The 25,224-nt window shown below is 41.9% G+C and overlaps 1 protein-coding gene across 2 annotated transcripts in view; it reads right to left on the bottom strand.

Moving 5' to 3' along the window:
* Positions 1–21,480, bottom strand: part of ZCCHC24 (zinc finger CCHC-type containing 24) — a 99,609-nt gene extending 78,129 nt beyond the window's left edge. The window contains exons 1-2 of one of the 2 annotated variants that reach the window (XM_032445273.1): positions 20,915–21,480; positions 6,715–6,915 (exon numbers count right to left, since the gene is read on the bottom strand). In XM_032445273.1, the coding sequence (XP_032301164.1) occupies positions 6,715–6,915; positions 20,915–21,154 (441 nt within the window). In that variant the 5' untranslated portion in view covers positions 21,155–21,480. The remainder of the gene's footprint in view (positions 1–6,714; positions 6,916–20,914) is intronic. The other variant, XM_015866370.2, reaches the window with a different exon arrangement.
* Positions 21,481–25,224: the final 3,744 nt, after the last annotated feature.

The raw sequence follows: 25,224 nt of genomic DNA, 5'->3' as shown, positions 1-25,224 counted from the left end.
GTAATATTTGTGATTGCATTGCAGAGGGAAAAGGAGAGAGAAATTTTCATCGTGTTCAAAGAGGCCTAGGACAAGAAATCAAACAAAATTAAAGATGAAGGCGAGCTTAAAAGGCAGAATTACTCCTTCATATGTTGTTAACACAGGTGTCTGCTCCCCTTTAAGACCTCAACTGGTTCAGCTGCTCCCCTCAGTTAGAACTGCCTACATTACATCACACAGGAACATTACAGCTGTGTAATGTTCTCATATTAGCAGAAAGCAGATAGAAGCATTTGGTCACTAATACAAAAATGACCAGTGTGTTTGAAATCAGAGCCCAGTTACTCTCATTTCAATGCACTCCAGCCTCCATCAGGAGATATAACTATCTCCTGTCCTGAGAAAGTGATCTGCCAGTGACAGGTGACACACAGGTAAATGTGTACTTGCCTGTCACAGGCATGTAACAACATTAGCTTAAGAATAAAGCTGTAGTGATGAGCCACCATTTTTAAGGAAGCCTGAAAAATAATGGTCTTGATTCCCCATTTTTCCTTGCTTCCTGTAAACATTTTTTTTTATTTTTGGGGGAAAAAAAACCAACAAAACAAAACATTTTTCCCCCCAGCATTTCTTTGCAATGAGTCTTTTTCATCTCCACTTTGCTTTTTGTTCTCTAATTTTCTCAGCTGTGCAACCTGGAGTTTAAGTAAGAATAACATTCTGTCTGTTTTTATGAGCTCATGTAAGACCCAGTGGAGCTGTGTGGGGACCATGTGGTAGGGCTTCCTGGTACATGCAGGTGGTGTGGGCATGCTCAGCCAGGTGGAGGTATTGATTTCCCTGAGCTGTTGTAGAGGTTTATCTATAGCTGTGCACCTGCAAGACAGGATCAAATTAGAATGGATTTGAAACCAGTACTTAGTATGTGAAAGCCTTGAGCCTGGGAAATTATTCTAAACTCACGTCCAAAATTACAGCCTGAGACCACATCTAAGTCTAGATGAAATGTGCTCCTTCTATGCAGAATGAAAAAAAGAGTGTTTTTTAGGACTCAGTAACACAGATCTCCAGAGGCTCTGTTCTAACCTTGTGCAAATTTCCCTGCAGCCAGAGAATGAGATAGAAGCAGAGTAGTGAGTATCCTGTGGAAAATCAGTCTTAGACCTCAGGATGAACTAGAAATCAAGATTATGTCACTTTCAAAATGTCTGCTGTTGCTTCTAAAATCCCTGAATGTTTCAACTTAAGTGCCTGTCCATGGGCTTTATTGCCTTAGCTAATAACTTGGCACTGACTGGGCCGACATGAAAGGCTTATTCTTCAATTTGTCTAATTACACAGAACTTTCTAGCCTTTCAGCCCTGTAAGGGAAATTTGGAAGAAAGAGGTTCTTTTTTTTTTTAAGAAAAAATCAGGCTTTTGCAGACTTCAGAAATGTCTCCTTAAATAACAGCTTTCTCTTATTAATGACTAGCAATTTCTGGTGTAAAATATAAGACGCTGAGGAACCAAGTTTACAGTAAATTTAACGTGAAATTTGTCTATTGCTTTATTGCAAGGTGTATTTTCCTATTAAAAAATAAATGTGAATATTTAAGATGTTTAGTATTGGTTCTGGTGAGCTGTAAAGTGGTGCAGGGAAGTAGGCCAGGAGTTACAGCAAGGCTTGTGCCTGAGGTCTGCTCTCAGTTCTGTCAGCTTGGAATCTGGGGAAGATATTAGATTTCTGAGACTTACATTACACATCTGTACAGCATAAATACATTGAATTTCTGAAGGTAAACTGAAGTTGGAGCTAACAGTTCCAGAATATAAGCAGAAAAATTTCTTATGCAAATATCAGCTTAGTGGTACTAACTTTAGGGAACCAACAGGTTTTTTTAATAATATTGAAAGCACTAGGAATGGCCCTTAATGGGTGAAAAAAATAAATTAAAAATTTGTTGACATAAGCCAGGTAGAGTAGAACAGCGTCAATACCTGCAATTAGACATCATCAGGGAAGAGGGGCTGATTTCTATTTTCTTAATTTCTTCTGTACAGTGAATTAATGGGGTGGAGACAAGTCAGTTTACTCCCTGGTCAATCTCTTTCTCCACCTCAACACCCAGAGAGTTTCATTTTCCTGACATCACCCCAGCTTGTTTATTTGGTATTTCTGTTTATTTGGTATTTCTCCCCCATCACACACACACAAAAAAAGTTTAAACTTATACCAGTAATAAAGACTGGGCCACAGTAATAATGGCTTAGGGATGCCACATAAGGAAGAGTTTGGTTTTGGCTGGTCTTCCAGAGTTAGGAAAATGCAGTATTAAGCATTCTGATTGACAGGAAATGGGCAGAGCCCCACTCTGTTTTATTTTTCACCAATTGCTCTATTCCTTTTGGTATTTTAGGGTTTGGTATTTCTTTTTGAAGCAGAGACATTATCAAACAACAGCCACAGCCTCAAACCCAGCACTTGAGAGCACTCTCTCCAGGCAGGGCTGTGGGAATCTCTCTACTGATGTGCAGCTGCCCAAGTCCTTGCCACCCTGATAAACAGTTTGAAGGCATGACATGCACTGAGTTTGCAGAATTCCCAAAACTGAGAGCAATGAGTATCATTTGATGTTTCAGACTATTAAGTGCTGTAAATTTCCAGAGATAAAGCGAATGTTACTTACTTACAGTTCACCATACTTATGTTACAAGATATCTGCAAGTCTTCATAGTAGAAGTAGAAAAGATCTGAGAAAATGTATCCAGCTAATCTCACAGCCCAAGAAAATTGGCAGAGCTAAGTTCAAGTATATGAGAAGAAGAAGAAGCAACCCACAATAAATTTAGTAATGTATTTGACTCTAACTTTAGGGCTTTTTGAAATATAGTCTTCCACTATGAAAACAAATGTCAAGAGGCTTGTGGATTTTCATTTGGTTGGGCTTGATGCTGATCTATTCCACAACCTGCACCAAACAACAAAAGCAAATCTGTGCAAACTGTGGCAGTCACAGCAATTACCTGCTAGTCCCATAGACTTGAATGTATCTTCTCAAGGTACTTTAGTTCTGCAGGATGTGCTTTGCAGGTCAGTGTTGCCAAAGGAGAAGTTCTCATTGGATTCATTAATTTGAATCATGCCATAAATATTATTCAGAGGTAAAACACAGCACACACACACACACAAAGACTAATATTGTTTCTCGTTAAGTATATATGTATGGTAGTATGTCTGTACTTCTATTTGTTTGCCCATGTATTTTCTTCTATTAGTACAGTGCAAAATTTGAAAATACACTACATTCTGTATCTCAGAGAGGTATGGGTAAGATGATATCATTTAAGACACTGAAACACAAAATTAGTTTAGAGAAAACGCAAGTATCCTTGAATGCTACTAAAGATTAAAAGTGCTGCATTTTTTGTGTATGTTCTAATTACAACAGGTTTTGCAAATGTAAGCAAATTCATGGTGACAAATTGTAGTCAACATTGCTCCCAAGTCAAGTCATTTCTAAAGCAAAGTCCACAATTTCTACCACTAAACATCACAGAAACTATTTAAAGAATGATTAATTCTTACCTACTAAAAACCCAGAGGTTTTCTAAATCCCATTTCAGTTTCCAAGCAGACCTCTTTGGAAAGGATATCAGACAAACTGCAGATAGCTGACTACGGCTGACCTTTTCAGTGAGAACTACCCAGCCCCCTATAGCACCACTGTCACTTCGGATAGAAATCTGAAGCAGTGCGTGTATTTCCGCTGGTATGGTACGCTGTTAACTTTTACAGCAACCAAAAAAGAACATGCATCTTTATGGTGTTTGTAACAAGCAGAATTAAGGGAGGATGTAAAATCTCAAAGTTGTTACACAATTTCTTTGTTATGCAGGAAAAACTCCATAAAACACTCCATTTCAAAATCTGTTTTGGATTAGGCAATTGCATGAAAAGAAAATAAAAGTACCACATGATTTATTGATGCGCATTTTGTCCAAATCAGATTACATTATCTCTTTTCTGTTTCCAAATCTAAGTACAAAAATGCAAAACGGCATCCCTTTTGTCACAGGATTTGCAAAGCAACTTTCATTTTTGACAGCGATAGAAAAGCTAAGCATCAAAATCTAAGCTTTTAAGTATGTCTAATGTTCAAATTAAGAAATCAATTACCATCCAAAGCTAAGGTGGCAAATTATGTCTCTCTAGTAAATGTCTGATCTCACTGTTGATATTCCCTTCTTGAAAACAATTTTTTCAGATATTTGAACATAACTTGTGAACACCAGGTCACCCCCTATAGATCTGTTCTCAAATTTAGAGAAAATAAGGGAAGTCCTTATGTTTCTGTGTTCAGAGACTAGACTGTAAAACATTGTGTGTGTAAGAAACCTGCAACAAAGTACTAATTTTTTACTACCTGCTCCTTAAGTAGGATTTGAAAATTAACTTTGCTCTGTAGAAACAGACAGGCGCTGAGATCCAGCCTGGGTGCTGTATGTGCACACTGGCCATGCATGTTGGAGACGGGGCAGCACAGGAGTTCAGTGCTGGGAGCTGCAGGGCCGGGTGCCTCTGTGAGGGGCTGAGGAGGCTTGGCTCAGCTGGCCCCACAGGACACATGCTGAGAGAGGATACGGTTGCAGTCTATTAATACATCCTGAGATAAACACCAGGGAGGGAGATGAGCTATTTCAGTGGAGGACAATGTTGGCATGAGAACAAATGACTGTGAAGGGGCCACAAGTTACATTTACCCTGGAAGCTGGAAGATTTTGAGTTATGAGAGGAGTTAAGTTTTGGAGCAGCTTCCCTCAAGAGTAGCAAAATGCTGAATCTCTTCCCAACTAAAACTCAATTGGTTTACGCAAGGCACTGCACGATATAGCTGCCTGTAACTGGAGGAGGATGGGTGCAGCAGATGCCTGGCAGTCCTGCAGCCCTTTTCTCACTACTGGCTGGTTGGCCTGTGGTAGGATATGCTCTGTAGGAAGGAGTTTCATTCCCTGGTTCATAGAGAAATTGAAGGCTTTGCTAGTGAAATCTTAATATATGGGAAAGTATATACATATATCTATGTGCCCAGGGTGTGCAATTTAGGTAAACTAATATTTCTACAGGAATCCTGATTTGTTTTCAATTCATGGAATTTTGTGGGTGTGTCTTCAACTTCTATTAAGTGTTCTTGAATCTCCAGTGCACAAATTGTAAGAATACCTGTGAAACACATAATGCATTTCTGCTCCAACTCTGACACATCTGACTGAGACCATCAATGTGAGCTGCAGCTTGGGTGTGTTGATAATTGAGGATGTTTTGCATCCATTTGACTCCCTGTGCAGCAGGGCAGCCATCTCCCACAGCTCAGCACTACGTCATTGTGAAGCACACTTAGGAGTTGGAATTCTAAACCCTTGTTAAGTAACATATGATGTTACACAATCCTATCTCTATATATTGCTGTAGCATACTAAACTAAGTGTATTAAACAAAGAAGTATATGAACCAAAGTATTTTTTTATCTCATAATAAGGAAAATTTCATGTTTTCCTCAAGATAATTGCCTTACTGAACATGTATTTAAATAACGTGAAGTAAAAATATTTTCAGATGCCACACCTTGAACTGCAAATGTAGTTTAAAACTCTACAGCTGTCATTAGAATTAATGAAAGATATACAGCTAAATTCCATGAACTAAACAATTAAGTCCATGCATAGCAGCAGTTGGAAAACTCTCAGTTAAAGCTCATTTGATATTATACTTGATTTCACACTGACCTCGCTCAGCTGGCAAATGCTTTTCTGCCTGTGTTTTGGCTTATGTGTGTTTGATATCCCCAACTACCAAAAGCTGTAGTTAATTCTATGCAGATTAATTCTGCTGAAAGTCACACATTAGGAGGGTAGGAGGTTAAAGCCATAGTAAAACAGATGACAGTACTGTCCACATCTGTATTTCTAGAATATTGGCAGCACTTGAATTTCCTTGGGACACTACATAGATACATTGTTGGAGCTGTGGAAGTTTAAGCCAGAAACACAAATACATCCAGCTGAAACTTGAGAGCATGTGGCTTAAATCCTCAGGGGAAAAAAACAACAAAAAAAAAAACCCTGCAGATCAGTAAGTGCTTTTAGTGCACACAGGTTTATGTCTCTTTTCTATGGAAATAAGTATTGCCAGCTTTGCCACTACAAAAAAAAAGTTCTTGGAATCTAAGACCATCACATCTTGCCAAGTATAGCAAACCACTTCTATGAGACAAGAGATGTTTTGCACCAGGTTCACTTGGAACTTGTGTTGCTGCAACACCAATTCAAAGTTCCCATCCAGTGTAACAATTTCTCCTCCTTTAGCATATGTAACTTGTTATATTTTTTATTAAGTGCCATTGCAAAAATGGCTATATGGTGTGCTGCTTGAAAATTTAATTTACACAGACTCTATGATGGAAAATCATATAGTAGCCATTTTTAAACTTTCCAAATTCTTCTTATTCGTGTGCCTAAGTGAGTATCCTTTACAATGCTTATTAGACAGATGAAATAATTTTTATTTTTTTTCCCCATCTGCATTGTGATAAAGAAAAGATTAAAAGAACACATGGCTACCTGGGCTCTATGTCAAGACATTTCTTCAGTGTTACTCTAAGAACTGTTTTAGTCAAATTTTGTGCCAGTAAATGAAGGAACATTGAACATTTGCACAAGAATTTATCCAGAATGCTGTATATTCCTTACCTGTGGGCAGTCTTTGATGTAGTGTCCCTTGTTAAAGCAGAGGTGGCACAGGTAGTTGGGAGGTGGCCGCTTGCTGGGTTTTCTGGCTTCTGAAGAAAGGGACAGGTCAGAAAAATGCTCAGTGAGGGAGCTTAACCCATCCACTATGTTGTTAAGAGAGCCATAAGGAGATGCACTCTTATATAGACTGCTGCTCAGAGCCTGCAAAAGAAAAGAAAATTTCACATGAAATGCAACACTGTATTCCTAGACTGATCTGGATAGGGGAAGGAAAAAATTAGCATTTAAAAAATGTGGGATTTTTTTTCATTAAGAATGTGGCTGTGCATTTGAGGGGAGCAAAACAGCGGTAATCATTAAGGATGTTTCTTGAAGACAGGATGATAGAGCTGATCATTTCACTGCCAGGAGCCTACTGAGCCATGGTTCACTTATCCACAGCCTTACCACTAAGCAGTGATTTCTTTCTTGTGTTTCATTGTTCTACAGTCTTGTTCTAGTTAAAACATGTAGGCAAAAAGCTGAAAAAACAAAGCAGAGAACAGACCATTTCTGTGACTAGAACTATTTATAAGAACAATACTGAAGTTGAGGAAAGGAAAAGAACATGAAGAAAAATGCAAAGTAATTTTTAATTTCCAGTCCAATTAACATGATAGTCAACATAGAGTTCTGCGTTCAACCAATAACAAGAAACATTCAGACCAGTATCTGTCTTGGATTTTTAAGGGTTACTTAAACATTTTCTAATAAATGGTAAAGACCTAGTTTTTGAACTTAGTAAGATCTTCACTCGCTCGATCTGCAGATGACAATCCTTTCCACTCTGAAGTGACGGGACCCATTTCACTGGTCTTTCTCAGTTAGGTCTGAAAGACCTCACAGCAGTGCCATAGCCATGTAGTTCTACTGACATCAGGAAGCTCCTGCTGCTTTATGGGAAAGTAAGGTAAGCAGACATCCAACCTGTGCCTCTATGGAGGCCTTGTTTTTCAGTGCTATTAAATCCAAATATTTCAATGGAGTCTTTACGTATGTTATGTAGGTACATTAAAAACATACAGAAATTGGTTAAGATAACTTGCAAATAAATTTGAATTGGAATTACATTTATCTCAGAGGTCTCAAAAATTCAGTATATCTGTACAGTGAGTGTGCTTTCTTTGTAACAGTCACTTAGTGAAATAACCTTTCAGAAGCCCCATGCACCACTCACTGGCCAGATGTGGCTTACCGAGTCTCACTAGCCCTCTTTCAAAGGCGAAGCTGATGCATAACAGTGAGATCAACCCACGGGGCCACAGAGTTGGAGTCCAGAGCCCTGGACTTTGCCTTGGCCTTCCCATTGACCTTCTCTGTGCCCCAGAGAAAGTCATTCCAACTTTCTCTGCCCTTTTAGTTTGGGACATGGTATAGCAGGTTTTCTGTTTACAAAATAGAGAGCAATCTCATGGAGGACACTTAAACTTCTGGACATCATTTCACTGTAGCAGAGTGCTGATGTAGTTCTGGGCTGGTTGAAGACATTCTATATATCTCCATTCAGCCTGGAGAGGAGGAGGCTCAGGGGAGACCTTATAGCTCTCTATAACTTCCTGAAGGGGGGTTGTAGTGAGCTGGGGGTTGGCCTCTTCTCTTGTGTAATCAGTGATAGAACTAGAGGGAATGGTTTTAAGCTGTGTCAGGGGAGATTCAGGCTGGACATTAGGAAGTATTACTTTTCGGAAAGGGTAGTCAGGCATTGGAATGCACTGCTCAGGGAGGTGGTGGAGTCACCGACCATGGGAGTGTTCAAGAAACGCTTGGATGTGGTGTTGAGGAATATGATTTAGCCAGGAAGTATTGGTAATGGTTGGACTAGATGATCTTCTAGGTCTTTTCCAACCTTGATAATTCTGTGATTCTGTGATATGTTGAGGGGAGAGTCAGCCACTTTGTTTTGGGGATTAAGCCTGTATATTTCAAAAGGAAAAGCTATTGGAAGAACTAATGAAAAGGTTTTAGCTGCTTTAGTCATCAAGTAAGCAAAGATACCTCCAACAGTCACTGGAATTTTTTTTTCCTAAGATTTATTGGACACTGGTGAAATTCTTGGCATCAAACTGCTAAAAGGAAGAGGAAGTACTATGGATGCCAAAATACTATTAATTAAGGGTCTTCAAAAAGTTCTTCTCTCCCTAGGAGCCACTTTCTATAACATACATTTGGAAAATACCAAATCTTTCTTTTTAAGAGCCTCTCTTGCCAAGAGATTCTTAACCTACTTCACATGCATTAAATCCATCAGTACCTTAGAAAATCCCCTATTACCTTATTTTTACAGAAATGTCTATATACCCACAGAATATGTTAAATACCAAATTCTTTACATTTTCAGAAATGTGTAACAGAATGTACAACTTCTGACCATAAAGAGGCTGCTGGTTCTGACCCCGGAGCTAACCCAGTGCCAAAACGTGCCTACCTGCTGCCTTAATTGGGTTTTGAATGGGACGGAGACCTCACAAAGGTGACTATTTTCTTTTTTATGTATCTTTCACACTGAGCTATTACAACCACTCTAAGGGGCTGTTCAGCACTGTGACCGCTTGTTAGTTAATTCTCTCCAACACCAGTGCTGCTGGGTATCTTTCAAGACAATGGGGGAACTGACAGGTTGTAAAGACCACAGTTCTGTCTCCTCTATTAGCAAACCTTTACAAACCATGGCATCCACAAGCAGTGTGAAAGGCCAGGACTTCATCAGATCAATGGCTTTACTGATACAAAATCACAATCTTAGCAGACACACGTGGCTCTATGGCCTAAGCTCAGCTCTGGCTGAGAAAGTGACCACCTGGCTCTGCTGGCAGGGCATTGGTGTAATATTTGCTAAAGGTGGACACACCAAAATTTTGCCATGAAACATTCTGTAGTCACCTTGAAACCCAGTGTTAAGACAAGGAAAAGCCACAAGTACAACAACCAGCAGATGGCAACAGAAGAGAAGATGGATCTCAGGAACATTTCTAGGAAATCCCAAGGTGCTCTGTCCCATCTAGTACAGAGTCAGGCAAAATACTTCAGTGGTTCCTGCCAATTTGACCTGAAAAATGGTCTGACATTAGTTTAACTCTGAGTCAGTAAGAAAAGCACATCAATTTGGCACTTGAAAGATATCACAAAGAGCATCAGTGCAAATAGTGCTGCATCCTGTCCCCCACTGTGGAAATCTCCAGTCCTTCAAGAGAAAAAGCCATGCCAAAAAGCTCAGTTATATAGTAAGGGTGGTAGTGAGAAAATTCATCCTGGGCCCTGGAATGAAACAGCAAAAGCCCAGGAATATGTAGTGAAAATGATGGAGCCAAATGGTTCTGTAGCTGATTTTGTCTTTGTAGAGGACAAGGGGTGAATTTATGTTGCTAAGGTACATAAGCCAGCATTTTTTGCCTGGGACGTTTTATGTAGCAAATCAGCAATTCAGCCCTTGCTGAGTTTTCGCTCTGCTGCAAAATAGAGTTTCAAGAAGAATTCTGAATAAAAGCTTAGAACCAGCTTCACACTCAAAATATCCAGGAGAAGATCAGGGTGACAAGCAGAATGCCAGTGATTTTAAAAGATAACGTGAGAAACAGAAAGGAAAAAAGAATTACATTCTGACTCATTTTGACTTCTAACATACTGGTACACATCTGCAAAGTGCCAAGGAGTCTGGTCCTCTGATGGATTCCATCAAGAGCAGTGATTAGTTTGTGTTCAGAGTATGCCCTAGCAAAGTCAGCCTGCCTTAAACTGGGGCACTCAAACCACAAATAATAATTCCTACCAGGATTCTCATTTTGAGCTACAGTAGTGTTTGAGCTTGGCAGTGAAGGGGTTAGTGCTCTTAAGGATCCCAAAGACCACACTGCATGTCCTAATTACAAGGCTCATCAGATCAGCTGCAATGAATTCAGAATTTCCTTATCTTGATATGCTGAGAGAACGAGGAAACTATTTAAGTTTTGCTTAGTGGGAAGCTCTGGTTGATAATTTAAGTTTTATTGGTTTTGTTGTTTGTTTGTTCTTTTTCTTACTGTGGATCTTGTTGATTTAGCTGAATAGGAACCAAACTGAAAATCTGGTGGTCTGTTTTTAGAAGGTAATCTCTCTCCTTAGTAGGTCTTCGATTTCTGTTGGTGGTGCTGGTAAGTAAGGCTTCCTTTGTTATTTGTTTGTTAAGAGTATGCAGTCAGTAAGGTTATGGTATGGTCATTAGTGATAGAGGCAGCTATTGTCTTGTATGGTTTCTTTGCTTTTGTTGCCAGTTGGGTAACTTATGTGACTTCCACTATTCAGCTCATCTCTAAGAAATTCCTGGTTCTTTGAAAGATCTGGCAAATGCTCTTGATTCTATCACCTAGTCCTCACCTTTCTGAGACAGCTTTGGGGATTAATGTGCCAAGGGGCAAGTAATGAAACACTGGAACAGAATTTCTCTTTTCAACTTATTTTTTTAGTGATATCATGTTAGAAATAATATTATACTCTTTGGAATGTGACAATGGGTGATATGCTGTAACAGATGGATGGTAACATTTCCTTTCTTTTCCAAATTCTTTCTGGTACATCTATTGCTTTACTTGTAGGTAAACTGGGGTTAGTGGACATAAAAATTATAATAGTATTTCATTTATGATAATATTTAATTTTATCCAGAGGCAATAGAATTACCTATTTTTCAGTACTCTAATTTACAGTTAATATTAATAAGTGATAACAACCTGTTTATGTGGGAACAGCAGCTTGTTATTAGGATTTATAGGAGTTGTGAGACAAAGGTTTTAGATGTGGAACTGAGTATGTAGAGGCAGGTCTGGGAAACTGAGTTTCTGCCTGGAGTTCAGTTTGTGGCTCCTGGATCCTGAAAACAGGCCAAGCAGATCCAGTCATTAATTACCTGCACCTGAAACAACCTGTGGTGGGGGAAGCATTCAAAAGGTTGTATCTAGCCAGTACATTTGTTTGGTGCCCTTGGAGTTGTTTGGATTTGTTTTTGTTTCAGCATTACACTTCAAAGGCCTCTTAGCCTTGCTCCTGTGTTTAAAAAACAAACAAAAAAACAACACAACCCAAAACTACACTGGTATCCACTGTCTTGCCAGTGAAGAGAGGAAAGTATTATTGGGCAAACAAGTACAAATAAAAGGCAACTTTTTGCTCCCTTTGAAGTTGATTAATGTTTAAGCCCGAAAGCGATAACTAAAACTAGGTAGGAGGAGCCATGCAATTCCCATAAACTGTTGGGTCCTGCACGAGGTATCTATTCTCTCACATATCCTTTGTTTCTGTCAAAGATTGTATCGCTGATGTTTGCAGAGGCATCTGTTCCACCTTAGCAGGATAACTTCCTTTGCATGTGGCACTGTTGTTGTGACTAGTTTGCCTGAAATACTGTGATTTTAATACTTTTTATTTTTCTGAAGTAACAACCCAATACTAAAATATCCTTCCTGATTTACAGCTATTTAATAGCATCTCCAAGGACTTACAGAAAAACCTGTTTGAGCTGTAAGTTGGTATAACTTGTGATAGTGGTTCTCTCCACATTTTCTTAATTGTACATAATGAAAAGAGAGCCTGCAAGGTTCTAATGTTCCTATATTAACATTAGTTTTTCTACAGCAAGCATGCATGTAAGCGTCAGGTAGGCTGGCTTAGTGCAAAGAAATGCAAGCTCCTCCTCCCAAACTTTTCCTACTCCTCTGCTACAACTTCAAACAAGTTTAGAAATCTGGGGCTCCAAGATTGGTAAGTGAAGCCTATGGAAGGAATACGATCCCCAAAAACTGTTTGTTTAGTTGGCAGTTAGCTGGATGAGATGTAAATATAGATGGCTAGATTCCTGAGATCCTTCTAGAGAGTTGCACTTGTGCTCATTCAAAAGAGACACCAAATCCTGCCTTGTGTTTGAAGTAGGTGTGGGTGGTCTTATATAATGGGAACATAAACATCTGCTTTGGATATGAGAGCAAGAGCCGTGGACCACATAAAATTTCTGTGGACCATGTGGGTATTTGCTTATCATCAAACTAAATCTTGAGAGACAGAAAGTATATTTCTTAAGATGCAGGTTTGGGAAGACCATGCACCAGTTCTCAGTGGGTACAAAAGTATCAAGAAAGAGACCTACAGGATGTTTATTAAATACCTCCTATTCTAAGTACTGGACTCATTTGGTCACAACAAAATGCATGACAGAGAGTAATGGGTTAGGCCTGAGATATATTAGAACTTGGTAACTTAAAATCCACCAAAACTCAAAACAACTTAAACAAACTCGAAACAAGCTGGCTTGGCTAGTCAGCAAGGAGCATAGATAAAAGCCAGTCCTCTTAACTATTCAGAAGTGAATCTCTCTGTAATTTTAGGTTCTGGCTTTTGTAGATCACAGATTGTTTGCAACATTTCCTGCAGGTCATTTTTTATTCCCGGGAAAAAAAACTGATCTGTGCTGTGAAACTTATGAAATACTGTCTGTCTGAGTTATGTCAGAATTGTTGAGAGATTTGAATAGCTTTGTAAAACTTAATCAGCTCCTTTGCTCCATTATAACTTCTCTGGAACCTAGACAGAAACCAAAGTAAACCACAATGAAGCGAAGACTGAGATCTTTCCATTTAATTTAATCATTTCATCATGGTTTTCTAGAAGAGGAAAAAGAGCAATGCAAGAGAGCAGCAAAATGGGCATTGGGCAGCTGGCAAATTCCCTGGGTTAAGGAAACTGAGGAGAGGTGTAAGCACTAGCAGTTGCATTTCACCAGACCACATGGAAGCTGTCAGGTGATACCCACTATTGCTTTTTAGGAGCATTTATAGCCACATATATATATATATATATATATATATGTATGTATGTATGTATGTATGTATGTATGTATATGTGTTTAAGGAAAAAAGCCCAAACATCTGCTTTGCTTTATATGCAAATCATCTCAATGATTATGAATGATTATCTTTGCAATATCTGTGCCTGGATCTTTGTGCATCTGTGTTGAGTAAGAATTTAATTGACCCACTTAAACTTGGAATTAGGAAACTTCTCTTTGACAATCACTAGGTGAAGGATTAAGGCAATTATATGAACTCTTCTGAACTTTTTAACTTGAAAACCAGCACCACTGCTATAAGTTCCTTGCTATCCTGAAGTCCCACAAAATCCCATAAACAAAATATTGGAAGTCGAGTTACCTTGGCTTTTGAATAAAATCATAGTTTTGTACACTTTTTCTATTCACTCAGTAATTTTCTTAAGTAAACGCATAGGCAAATCTGACTTGAGCCAGTCTGATGTTTTGTACGGTTCAATGGAGGAAGATCTTTCTTTTCTGAGTAACTAAGTCTATGTCTACAGAGTAAAAGAGGAAGGGATGAGAAACATTACACTACAGATTTAATCACCCCTTCATTTCAGTGCTTTGGCATAGAAGACACTGCAAAATAACTGAAAACTTCACTTACAAAATAGAATTTCAGTAAGAATTTTGTATGCTTTTGCTTCTGACTGTTTGGGTGGGTTTTTTTTTTGCTTTTCTTTTTTTTTATCTTCCCCTTCATGTACTTCCTGGCAAGTTTTTCAAGACATGGATTTATTTCTGAGACAGAAAGTACGTACCTATGCTCTTTTGAGTTAGTAGTTTGTACGTATACAATATCTCAAGGGATTTCTAAAATTTGGCTGTGATTTCCTATTAACTGGGAAATTTTCATATAATTGCTTTATTTTCAATGTCTAGCTTAAATAATAATAACTGTTAGTAAACAAGAAGGCCTATATGTCTGCTCTGCACAACCTGACTTATGTTTAGCATTTCATTAATGGTTTAGCTCTTGACAGTTTTTCAGCCTTTGATACAATGCTATGTGGCCAAGTAGTTCTGGTTTCAAGAAGTAAAAGCCCAACTGTAAGTCACATCTGAACTAGTTAACACTTAAAGGCAGAGCAGATATGCTACAAAGCTGCAGCTGCATTGATTTCGGGTGTGAGAATCATCAGGGGGTAATGGAAGAAGCTCTGGCTGCTGGACTGACTTCAGCACATCACTAGAAGGTTGCTCCTGTGAGGCTTCTGCTGTCCTTGCACTGTTTTTCCTCAGGATTCCTTACCTGAGCAATTCTGCTGGGATTATTTGTGGTTTAATATAAAGAAAAATAAATAAAAATTCTAAATCTTATAAAAAGCTAAAATCCACTGTTAGAAGTTACAAGTGGAAGAGGCTGATAGGTACAATTGCTTGGCTATCTCATCTCTTAGACAGAATGTAGATCTTACTTTCAGATTCCACTTTGTATAAAACCTTCGTGGATCTTGCTTATGTATTTCCTGTTGGTTTTAGTTCTCTTCCCTATCCTGAGTAAAACTGTGTTTTCCAAAGACACAAGCAGCAAAGCAGGAGACTGTGGTTGTAGTAGGAAGCAGGGGGGAGGTGGGGGGGGAGGGGAACAACAAACCACTTCTGGACTTGAAATCCATCTTGGTACTCACCTGAACTTTGAATTTTATAACACACACCAAACTGGAGTTGAAAATACAGTAGTTGCATTCTGGGCTCAAAACCTCAGATCTTAGAGCTGGGGGTGTGAAATCTGCACTTTCTGTGCTGAGGCAGTGCTTTCTAAATGGTTTCAGAGCCAGCTACAGAGGAGGACAGAGGCTGATGTACTAAAGACTCCAAAAGTCTGCTGGCTCAGAAGTCCAGCTTTTGTTGCAATCCCTTGCAAGAATTCATGCAAGGAAGAAATGCTTAAAGCAATGCAAGTACCAGTGTATGTTGTGGGGCACGTATATAGAAGTATAAAACGGTTTTAAAAGCTCAAATTATATGCATACACTGACATTAAAAGCTTGCAGGGAGTTTTTCAACTTTAAGTGATACTTGTTTGGATTTTTGCTTAACCAATATGAAATGTATCTTAGGAGTGATGGTTCAAAAATCAACAATTATTTGGGCTCGATTGCTTCAGTTATCTTTCAGAATTGTGATGGTTTTTCTTACTTCTTTGCAGTCAGAAGTATGACTAGGAAGGAGAAGGGAACAGATGTTGGTTTTGTCTTTGTTTTATTTTCTTTCCTTTTAAATACTTCTTGCAAAACCACAGAAAAGCCTTTGCACCTGGGGAGGAGACAGAAAAGACAATGCATCTGAACTGCCAATTAACTTCTTGAAAAGCTGTCTGAAGGGAGCTGACTGTGACTTTATGTAGCCTCAGGATATCTGTGTGGTTCAGCCAGCCTGAGTCAGAAAGCAGAAGTGCTCCCAACACAAGAATTGCTGAGCTATTGCCTTCCCAATAAAACTGATAGAAGGATATGGCCAATGAGATGTTAGCACTTGCACAGAACGATAAAACCTCTGAGTATCCTGAGCTGGAACAGATCCGTAATGATCAGGTCCAACTCTTATGGTTTCACTGGAGGTGATAAAAAAATACTGAGAAAAATAAAGATAAGGTCATCAATGAAATCATAATCACTACTACTAAAGGATTTTTTTCAAGAGGAGTTTGGAACAGGAGTTCTTGAGGTGTTTAATTATTCTGTAAAACAGCCTATTTTTTTTCTAAATATGTGACATTCACAGTACTATATCTTACTTGAATTGCTTATGTCAGGCTGCTAACATTTTTAAGATAATGCATTGAAGATGCAGTTGCTAGATCTTAGACTTAGTTTTTTGTATGCTTTAAGTATTTAAATAATTATTTTTCTGTTTAAATTTAAAAATAAAGAGCCAGATAACTAAGCTTGGGTAATAGTACTATCTATGACTAGTTGAGAGGGCTGGCTGAGGCCCTTATTCAGCCTACCTCACTGCCTTTCTCCATGTAAAACAATCACACAGCAGGAATGGTCCTGTGAGGAGTATTCAATACTTTGTGGTGTTGCCCACTGTGCTAAGGTCTGATCCTACTTTCATTGGAAGAATAATAAATACAGGAACCAAACTGCTTTTAAGGAATTTATTTTTAACGTGCCTTCGTGACCTGTACTGCTCTGCACTTAAGAAGACTTAAATAAGAGGAGATATCTGTTGTTGTTTAGTCTGCAGCAGGGAAACAAGGAATCCTGCCTGAGCACAGTAAGCACTGTGTGACCACAGATACGCTCTGTGGTATGGTGACCAAGGATAGACCAGAGAACAGGGGCAATCAGAAGTGTCGCAGAGCTTACAGTGATTTCTGCTAATCCCTGTGTCTGCTATATTTGCCCTAGAATCTCTCTGGCTACAAGCAGCTTCTCACAAGGTGTTTTGTCTCTTATTTTTTTGTTTGCGGCTGCTCTAAGAGATCTGACAGTTCATTTAATAGGACAGAGGTCTGATACTGTATGGTGATCTCCCACCCTCTCAGTAGCAGAAGAACACAGAGAATTTTTTTAAAAAAATCTTGCCATTACCCTCCAAATTAACCCCACCTGGGATAAAGAACTTCACAAAGTATCAAGGTGGTGTATATGCCCAGAAGTCTGTGAAAGACAGACAGTAAACAGGACTGCCTGATATAAACTGTGTTTTCAGTAGAAATGCCAGCTTCCTTCCATAAATGTTCCAGTTCTAGCAAGTGTTTGGGATTTGGTTGGTTGTTTTTTTTTTAGGGGGAAGGGGATGGAGCAGTCTAACATTTGCATGTGTGTGAGTGACAATGATATATATATAACCTTTCTTCTCTGGGAGGCTGCCTGATAAGCAGCACTAATCCCAGTGCTTCTGTTCCACTCAGGTTTGAGGGTTTTTTTGCCATACTAAACTTTCCATTTTTTTTTTTTTCCCTCCAAATTCTCAAATTTTCCTTTCTTTCTTTGTGATCTACATTTTAATGCGTCCAACTGAACTAGCTCATGTTTTCTCATTCCCAATTAGTTCCCCTCTTGACAGTAAGGAATGGGTCTGGAAGTTCCTGAGTCAAAAGCATGAACTACTTCTCAAAAACAGTGATTATTTTCTAATTCAAAACATGCAGTTATTTTTGCTCAAGTACGAAATGCTTTAGATCTGGAAAGCGGCTGCTGTAGAGGATTCTGGAAGGAATTCCCCCTCTTGGAAAGATGTTGAAAATATTGTACGTGGGCAAAGAATTCATTAGGACTCAGGCTCCTTCTCATGTAAATATTGGCCAGTGCTGGAATTAGCACTCTGTGTCCAAAGGAACACATTTCATTATACTATGGTAACTATGAGTTATTTGTGGCTGGCTCCTCTTGATTGAAGTCAGCGCTGGTTTAGTAAGAAGCCGACTGTGAGAATAGGAAAATGCCATAGGACCCTATTGCACCATTATTCTGGGTTTCTCAATCATACCACACAGTGACACAAAGCCACAGTTACCTGGCTGTGTCTCAAATGCCTTAAGTCCCATGTAGCCAGTCCCACAACAAAGCCTCAGATATTTGGCTCTGACGGATGGTGTTAGAATGAGGGTGGAGTTCAGTTCAGTAGCCAATTTAGTGCACCTTAATGCTCTAACATGCTTTCTCTTCATATCTGAGACAACAAATGCTGCAGTAAAATTTTATTTAAAGCAGGTCTGCTTTTCAAAATGAGTCTTGCTTATGGAACAAAACATTCATTGTCGCTTTACTGTTTAAACCTTTATTATTGCTTTTTTTTTTTCTGGGTACAATGGGCTTTTATGCCCCAAACAGCTGTGTTCATCATGTTTATTTAGAAGGCGTCCATTGTAGTGGAAAAAGTCTGGAGGACAAAAATCTTGGTGAAGTGCAAGACTATTCTGTGGGTGCTGGCTTTTTAAAATTTCCTTCTGTCCAGCTCTTTGGTCAGCATGCAAGTCACATACACAGGCACTGCCATGCAGACTTGCAAACTCAGTATAACAGAAGCTTCTTACAAGTGCTGTTTCTCATCGTAGGCAATCTCTTCCAGAAATTTTCAATTGCAAGGCAATATACGAGACACCTAACTATTCTATATCCTATGATCCTACCATTTCTCAATCTGTTGCTATTTTGGCCGCTCATTAGGTCACTTTCCAAATATTGTGTACAGCTATGTGTCAATCACTGTCACAGCCCAGCTCCAGGCTAAGCCAATCCAGGACAAAACTGGGAGGAAAAAAAATGCCAGCCAAAGCAAGCACTGTGCAGCAAACAGTCAACGATTTAACTGTGGAAGGCTACGTGTCTACCAAAGTTAGCATAAGCCCACTTAATGCACAAGTAGCACACAGCACTGTTGCTCCCCAAAATAGTTCTACACGCTCAAAATACTTAGTTTATGCCGACTGGCACCTGCAAATAAACAGATGTTAGAATTTCAAGAACTAAGAGCATGACACTGTAGGAAAATCTTGGGTGGCTCCTGCCTAAAAGCAGCCTGAATGATTTCTGGAAAGAGCAAAACATGTAGCATACAAACAGAACTTTGTCTATTGAGCAAGATCATCTCTAACACTTTCTAAACCCGCCAATGGAAGCAGCTGTATAAGCAGGCAGCATTAGCTGGGGGAGTTAAAACATTCTCCCCTCCTTCAGAGCACACTTGTTGGGTGCTGCTGTGTCCTGGGAGGTGGCTATGCCCCATCCCCCATCCCCAAGCATGAACTGCATTAATACACAGCTCAGGTCAAGCCTGGAAGCAAAGACATGACCTGTGCAAGATCCCTTCCCTCAGAGGGTAAGGAGTTGTGCTACAGCGTGGCCCAGGTGGCAGCTCCCTGCAGCAGGGTGCCTTGCCAATGAATGGCCCAGGTCTGTCTGCTGCAGGGTGACCCAGGTAGGGCCTGGAGTGCTGGGGAGACGGTGCTCCAAAGAGAAGTGGTAAAAGGGATGTGAGGGGAAAAATGAAGAGAGATGTGAACCAAGTGGAAAGGGAGAGGGTGTGACAAAATGATTAACTCCAACTTGTGAAGAGTGTAAGTAGAAACAGGAAAATGAACTCAGGAGAAACTTCAGGAAAACTTCTGGAAGCTGTTTTGGGGGCTTCGTGCATGTACCCTCCATCTGCTTTTGTGGGTGGTTCTTTGTTTTGGGTTGTTTCTTCTGCCTTCTTTCTCCCCAGAAGAAGCAGCCACAGTAAGCACAGCATACCCTGAGTGCACCAGCCCCAGGGCTGGGCAGCGTCCCTCTCAGAAGGGGACCTACAGCTGAACCTGGATCTTATGGCCACCTGGGGAACATAGAGCTCTTGCTTTGCATGGAGTTGCATTGTCTATCTGCTAACAGGGGCTATGGTATGCTGCCTGTCCCAGCAAAATCAATGTGTTGCAAAGGCTGTGTGCTCCTATATCAAGTATTCTGTGTTATGCTTGCTAAGTGTGCATCAGGCTGACTGGATTGTGAGTTATATGCTCACAAAAATAGTTTGTTTTGAGACTGGATGTCTTTGCAAGATTCTTAAGCAAGAAATGATTTCTAATTAAGGAAAGAAGAATGTGTATACAGCTTGAGCTCCTCACTGCTAACAGCTGTAATATGGTGACTGGTGGGGAATTTGAGTTGTTTTCGATGAACAATCCTGTCACTGATGGATTAGAAATAGGTGTTTTGATGGAGAACACTCCTGAAGCCTGTGCTTGGAGGACTCACAAACGTCCCTCTCTGGGCTGTGCTCAGGAGGTTGGACACAGCACTCCAAACCTTCACCCAATGCAGCCACTATAGAACGTCCGAGGCGAGAGCCCTCCCTAGGGCACAGCGCTGCTGTCTGGAGGGTTTTAGCTGCCGTGCACCAGCCGAGACCCCCCATTGCAGAAGTGCTTGACCCCAACAACTTCCTGTGGCAAGGCACTCTGCAGCGGATTGTCTTTGCCTGCCCCAGAGTTATTTAATTTCTTTCCCTTGGGTCCCTACAGCCCAGTCTCGCCCGACAAAACGCACGCTCAACTTTTTTTTTGCTTTTGTCACTTCCCTTCTTATACTTTCCTGGACTATAAATATAGCTGTAGTCACTAAATCACATTTATAGCTAGAGAGAAGAAAGTGATTTAAATATCACTTTGAAATAGAGGGGGCATTTCTCGCTGCTAGCAGGGACACGGTGTTTTCCGTGCGTCCGCCCCTCCACCTCCTCCGCGCTTCTGGCAGCGGGGCAGTCGGATCCCGGTAACTATTAACCACACTGTCAACATGGGTTAGCGGGACGGCGGCGTGGGGCAGTGTCCCCGCGGTCCCCCGTGGGGCGGAAGGCGGCCGAGGACTCGGCATCATGGCGGTTTGGGGCACTCACCTCGCTGCGCTGGAGCTGGAAGAAGCTGTTGAGATAGCTGGAGCTGAGCGAGGAGCCCAGCTCCGGGGGGCTCTTGGTGTATCCGAGGTCGGGGTGCTGCGAGGAGGAGGGCTCGGGGCGGAAGGCATCGAAGGCGCTGGCCTGGTGCGTGTCTTGCAGAGAGAGATAGACCCAGTTGAGGAGCTGGGCGGGCTGGTACACGGACGCGGCGCTGGTGTCGATGGCTGACAACAAGCTCATCTTTTCCCCGAGCGGCGGCCGCCTCCGACTCGCCGCTCCCGCTCCGGCCGCGTCCCCGTCCCCGTGCGGGCCGCCTCCTCCCGCCGCCCAGAGGACGGGCCGGGGGCTTGCCGCTCCCCGCTCGCTGCCCTACGGCCCGCGGAGCCCGCCCAGCCCCAGCGCTCCGAGCCGCACAGGCATCGCTGCCGCCGCCCGCGGGCCGCGCAGGAAACTTTCCGCGCTCTGCTCCGGGCCCCGCTATCTGTCTTTATTCCCACTCCCGCAGGCACGGCCGGGGAGGAGCCGCCGGCGCTCCCATACGCCTCCCGCCCGCCACGGGGTGCGGGGCCGGGCGGGGCTCTGCTGATTCGGCCGCCTCCGCGCCCGCCCCGGCCCGGTGTCCCCGCACGGGGCGCGCCGACGGGCGGGCTCGCTCTGCCCGGGGCTTCCTTTTCCTCTTTCCTGCGACAGCTGCCGCACACGCGGCCGATCCCGGGTCCGCTCTCTCGGGGCCGTTGCGGAGCGGGCGAGCCCCCCTCGGTGCCCCGGAGTCCCGCTCCTTGCTGGAATCCGCAGCGAGAGGTGCCCGCTCGTTCACCCTCAGCCAGAGGCGCAGTTTACAGAAGCTCCCTGGCTGAGAGCGGTGCCAGGCCTTGCTGAGAGCCAGGATTTCCCAAATAAGGCGGCGAGCGTGCCGTGTTCCGCTGGAACCCCGCTAGGCTGCCCTGGCCCCGGGCCGCGCCGAGGTAACGCTGCGGCCTTTTAAGGAGTCGGCAGCACGAGGGGGTGATGGACGATCGTGCTCTTAGGAAGGAGCCTCAGCCGTAAGCTGGTGGTTCCCAACAGAAGTTCCTAAAATAAAGAAATAAAAATAAAAACCCAACACTTTCATTACTTAGATAAAATTAAAATCTGACCTTTGAAACTTCAGTGTTGGCATCCAGGTTTGCCATAGTGAGTCACACATCCCTGTTACATTGGAGGAAAAATCACTGTATGGAGTGCAATGGGAAATAAAGGCTGGCATGCGCACAGCACTTAACTCATCAGCTGCAAACCTGGCAGGTAGATGCACCTTTCTGCTGAAAGCAGGCAGGCAGCTGCACCGCTGACTGCTTGCAAGAGTGTGAGCGAAGGTGGGGGCTGCAAAGCTGCAGAGCCAGGTCAGGTTTGGAACAACTGGAAGCAACTTGAACTCCTTTAATGGTGCTAATTTGTATATTTATTTTAGAAGAGAAAGTTCTTGCAGTGTGGATCCAATCCACTTGGGAGCTCTTGGTTTACAAGCACCTCTGGGAGCTTCTGAATGTTTTCATGTCAGCTCAAAAAGGTACAGGCTGTGCTGTGCTGGGCAGTGCAGGGGGTCTCAGTTGCCCATGGCACAAATCATGGGGACAGGGAACCTGAATCAAACTGCGCTCAAACTCAAACAATTGCTTGAGGTATTATTCAAACAAAAAAAAAGTTTGAACTAGGTTTAATGACATAATAAATTATGGATGAGGATTTTGCTATATTTGCTGGTAAATGGAAAAAGAAGAAATAAAGCTCAAGTTTGAGAAGCCTGTGTTTCTGGTGGGAGTTTATGGTCATGTCAGGGCAAGGCTCTGGGTTTGCAGTTGTGGAATGCTATGGGCATACTAATTCCTTCCTTAATGACACTTTGCATTTTTATCACTTCCTTCTTTTACCTGATAAATTAAGGAAACACACTTTGGTCAGGCTGCGTACTCCCATAATGATACAGTGAAGCTCAAGGTTGCTCTGAGCAAGCAGGAAACAGAATGTAGCAGAGTTCCTGGAGTGACGTAGAGTGGTGGAGGTGATACAGAGTGTCACCAGTGCTTGGAGGTGATACAAAGTCTCGCCAGTGCTTTGGGTATGTCTGCAATTCCTCCTGGACACTAGGCCTGCTGGATTCTACTACCCGGGTGGAGGATTGAGTGCTTTGTTCAGCCAAGAGCTGAGAAAGGGAAAGGGGGCAAATGCCTCTGCTGTGAGTGGTTCAACCAAGGAGGGCTTGAGCTGAGAGATACGGCTGCCATCCTGGTCTGCTGCTGCAGAAATAATTTCTGTGGAAGTCTTCCCCTCTTTCTGTGTTGAACGCTGCTCTTAGCTTAGCAAAATGTCACTACCACATTTGCAGATGTCCAGTGATCATCAAGATGATGTCTTTTTTCTTGCAAGTCTCCTCCTTGTTCACCTCTACAAGTCATAGATGGAAGAGGAGGGGATGAGCGCAGTGGGCACTGCAGCAGATGTATCACACTTGAGGAAAATATGTGGTGAAGCTCAGTTTTGTCAGTTGTTCTCTGAAAGGTGTGCGGGGGGACATGGGACAGCCCAATGGCTGCAAGATGCCTTCAGCACGTGCACTCAGCTTCTACTGATCATGTTGGGCTGGAATGTAAGCAACATTAGCTGTGTGGACTGCGCATCAGCTGCATGGTGCTGGAGCAGTAGTTTGTTTATCCTCCTGGTCTTACTTGTGTGTAGTGTTAATGAAGTCAGAAAACAACCAGAACTGTACCATGAAACTTTAAATGGTTTTCATGGCTTGGGTGACTTGGTAACAATCTTGAAAGAGGTCAAAGTCAAATGAACGGAGTGAATCCAGCCCACCCATCCCAATTCTGTTCCCCAAGCAGCAGGTCACTGTGCAGTTTATTAGTGTCATGTAGCTGCTCACCTCAGTGAGCTGGGCCTCTTGCAGCTGCTCTCTGTCGGGGGAATTTTTGCAAGACTGAGGAACAGAACCATCAACTTCTGGCCAGGAATCATGTCATTAATCCAAGTAGTTGTGTTCCTGCTTTCAGTGTTCATATCAATAGAAGGTGTCAGCCATTAACCTGCGCTGTGCTTCCTAAGTGTGTTTATGTCAGGATTTTGTTTGTTTGTTTAATGATATTCCATATTTTTAAAAAATGGGTGCACCCTACTAGAAAATGTCCTAGATTCTCCTCCTTTTAAAAAAGATCCTGGCCTGATTTGCTGTCATCTTAGTTTAGCTCCTTACTAGATGGCATTCCAAGGAGAAGATGGAAGTAACATCTAAACATGGCAATTAGAGTGGTTAGCTTGAGCGCATGGCTGAACCCAGGCACACACACTGCAATGGGCCCCTCAGCTGTAGCACAGCAGGAATATTCTTAGTGAAGTTTTTTCTTGTGCTACAGTAGAGATTCTTATCTTATGAAATAATTTAGCCAAGCTATGGAAATAGTACGTAAGCACTCTTCAGATTATGAGAAGGCATTTCAGTTTTACAGTTGTAATAACAGTACATCTTCCTGTGATGTTGCTCAGATCTGGATGTCAGGCACTTGTGCTTGCTATGTAGGCAGGACAGTTGTGCTGCCAGAAACGAAGCACAGTATAAACCAAGTGTTGTAAAAGTCAGTCTAGGAAATGTAACCTAGCATTATGTACAGAAGTCAAAATGCCTGTTTTCTTCCTCTAAGCAGAAGTGATGTAAAAGTGCTCTTCCTCCTAGAGCTTTGACATAGAAGGTTCTGGAAATGAACAAATATGAATTTAAAGCTTATCATCTGTAGACTTTTAGTAAATATGTACCATATGCAAAACTGATTTGCTGTGGGTAGTGTGCCAAGCACAGCTCCTAAGGCTGCCTAAAACCACAAAGTGGGTAATTGCTGTAACAGACCCTCGCTGAGCACATGGTTCTGCACCTGGCCAGCTTATGTTTTCAAGTCCTGGGGCCTCCCCACTTGCTCTAGGTTAGCATGTCTGTGCATTGCTGAATAGTTGCATGAAAGCTGTAGTTAATATGTATAGCTGCATGAGGAATACTGCTTTTAGAGTTTTTTAGTGGTTTGGAGTTTTTTAAAGAAGGAGGTGTTTTTGTTTTTGTTTGGTTTTGCATTGTTCTACTAACATCTCTGCTAACTCTTCTGTTGCTGGACAGATTTCTGGAGTGTTCTGTTTATTTCACATTAATAGACAGAAGGCCTTGTCCCTACTGCTGATCTAAGAGTTCAGCATCCCTGACCAAAGCGGTAGCTGAGGCATGGTACTTAGCCCATCCTATCCTCTCACTCTCACTTGCTTCAGGAATCCAGTGGAGACAGGAA

This window comes from Coturnix japonica, chromosome 6 (genome assembly GCF_001577835.2).
Source record: "Coturnix japonica isolate 7356 chromosome 6, Coturnix japonica 2.1, whole genome shotgun sequence".
In the NCBI taxonomy this organism is placed as follows: domain Eukaryota; kingdom Metazoa; phylum Chordata; class Aves; order Galliformes; family Phasianidae; genus Coturnix; species Coturnix japonica.
Note: the sequence above shows the minus strand (reverse complement) of the source record. Positions and strands in the feature narration are given on the sequence as shown.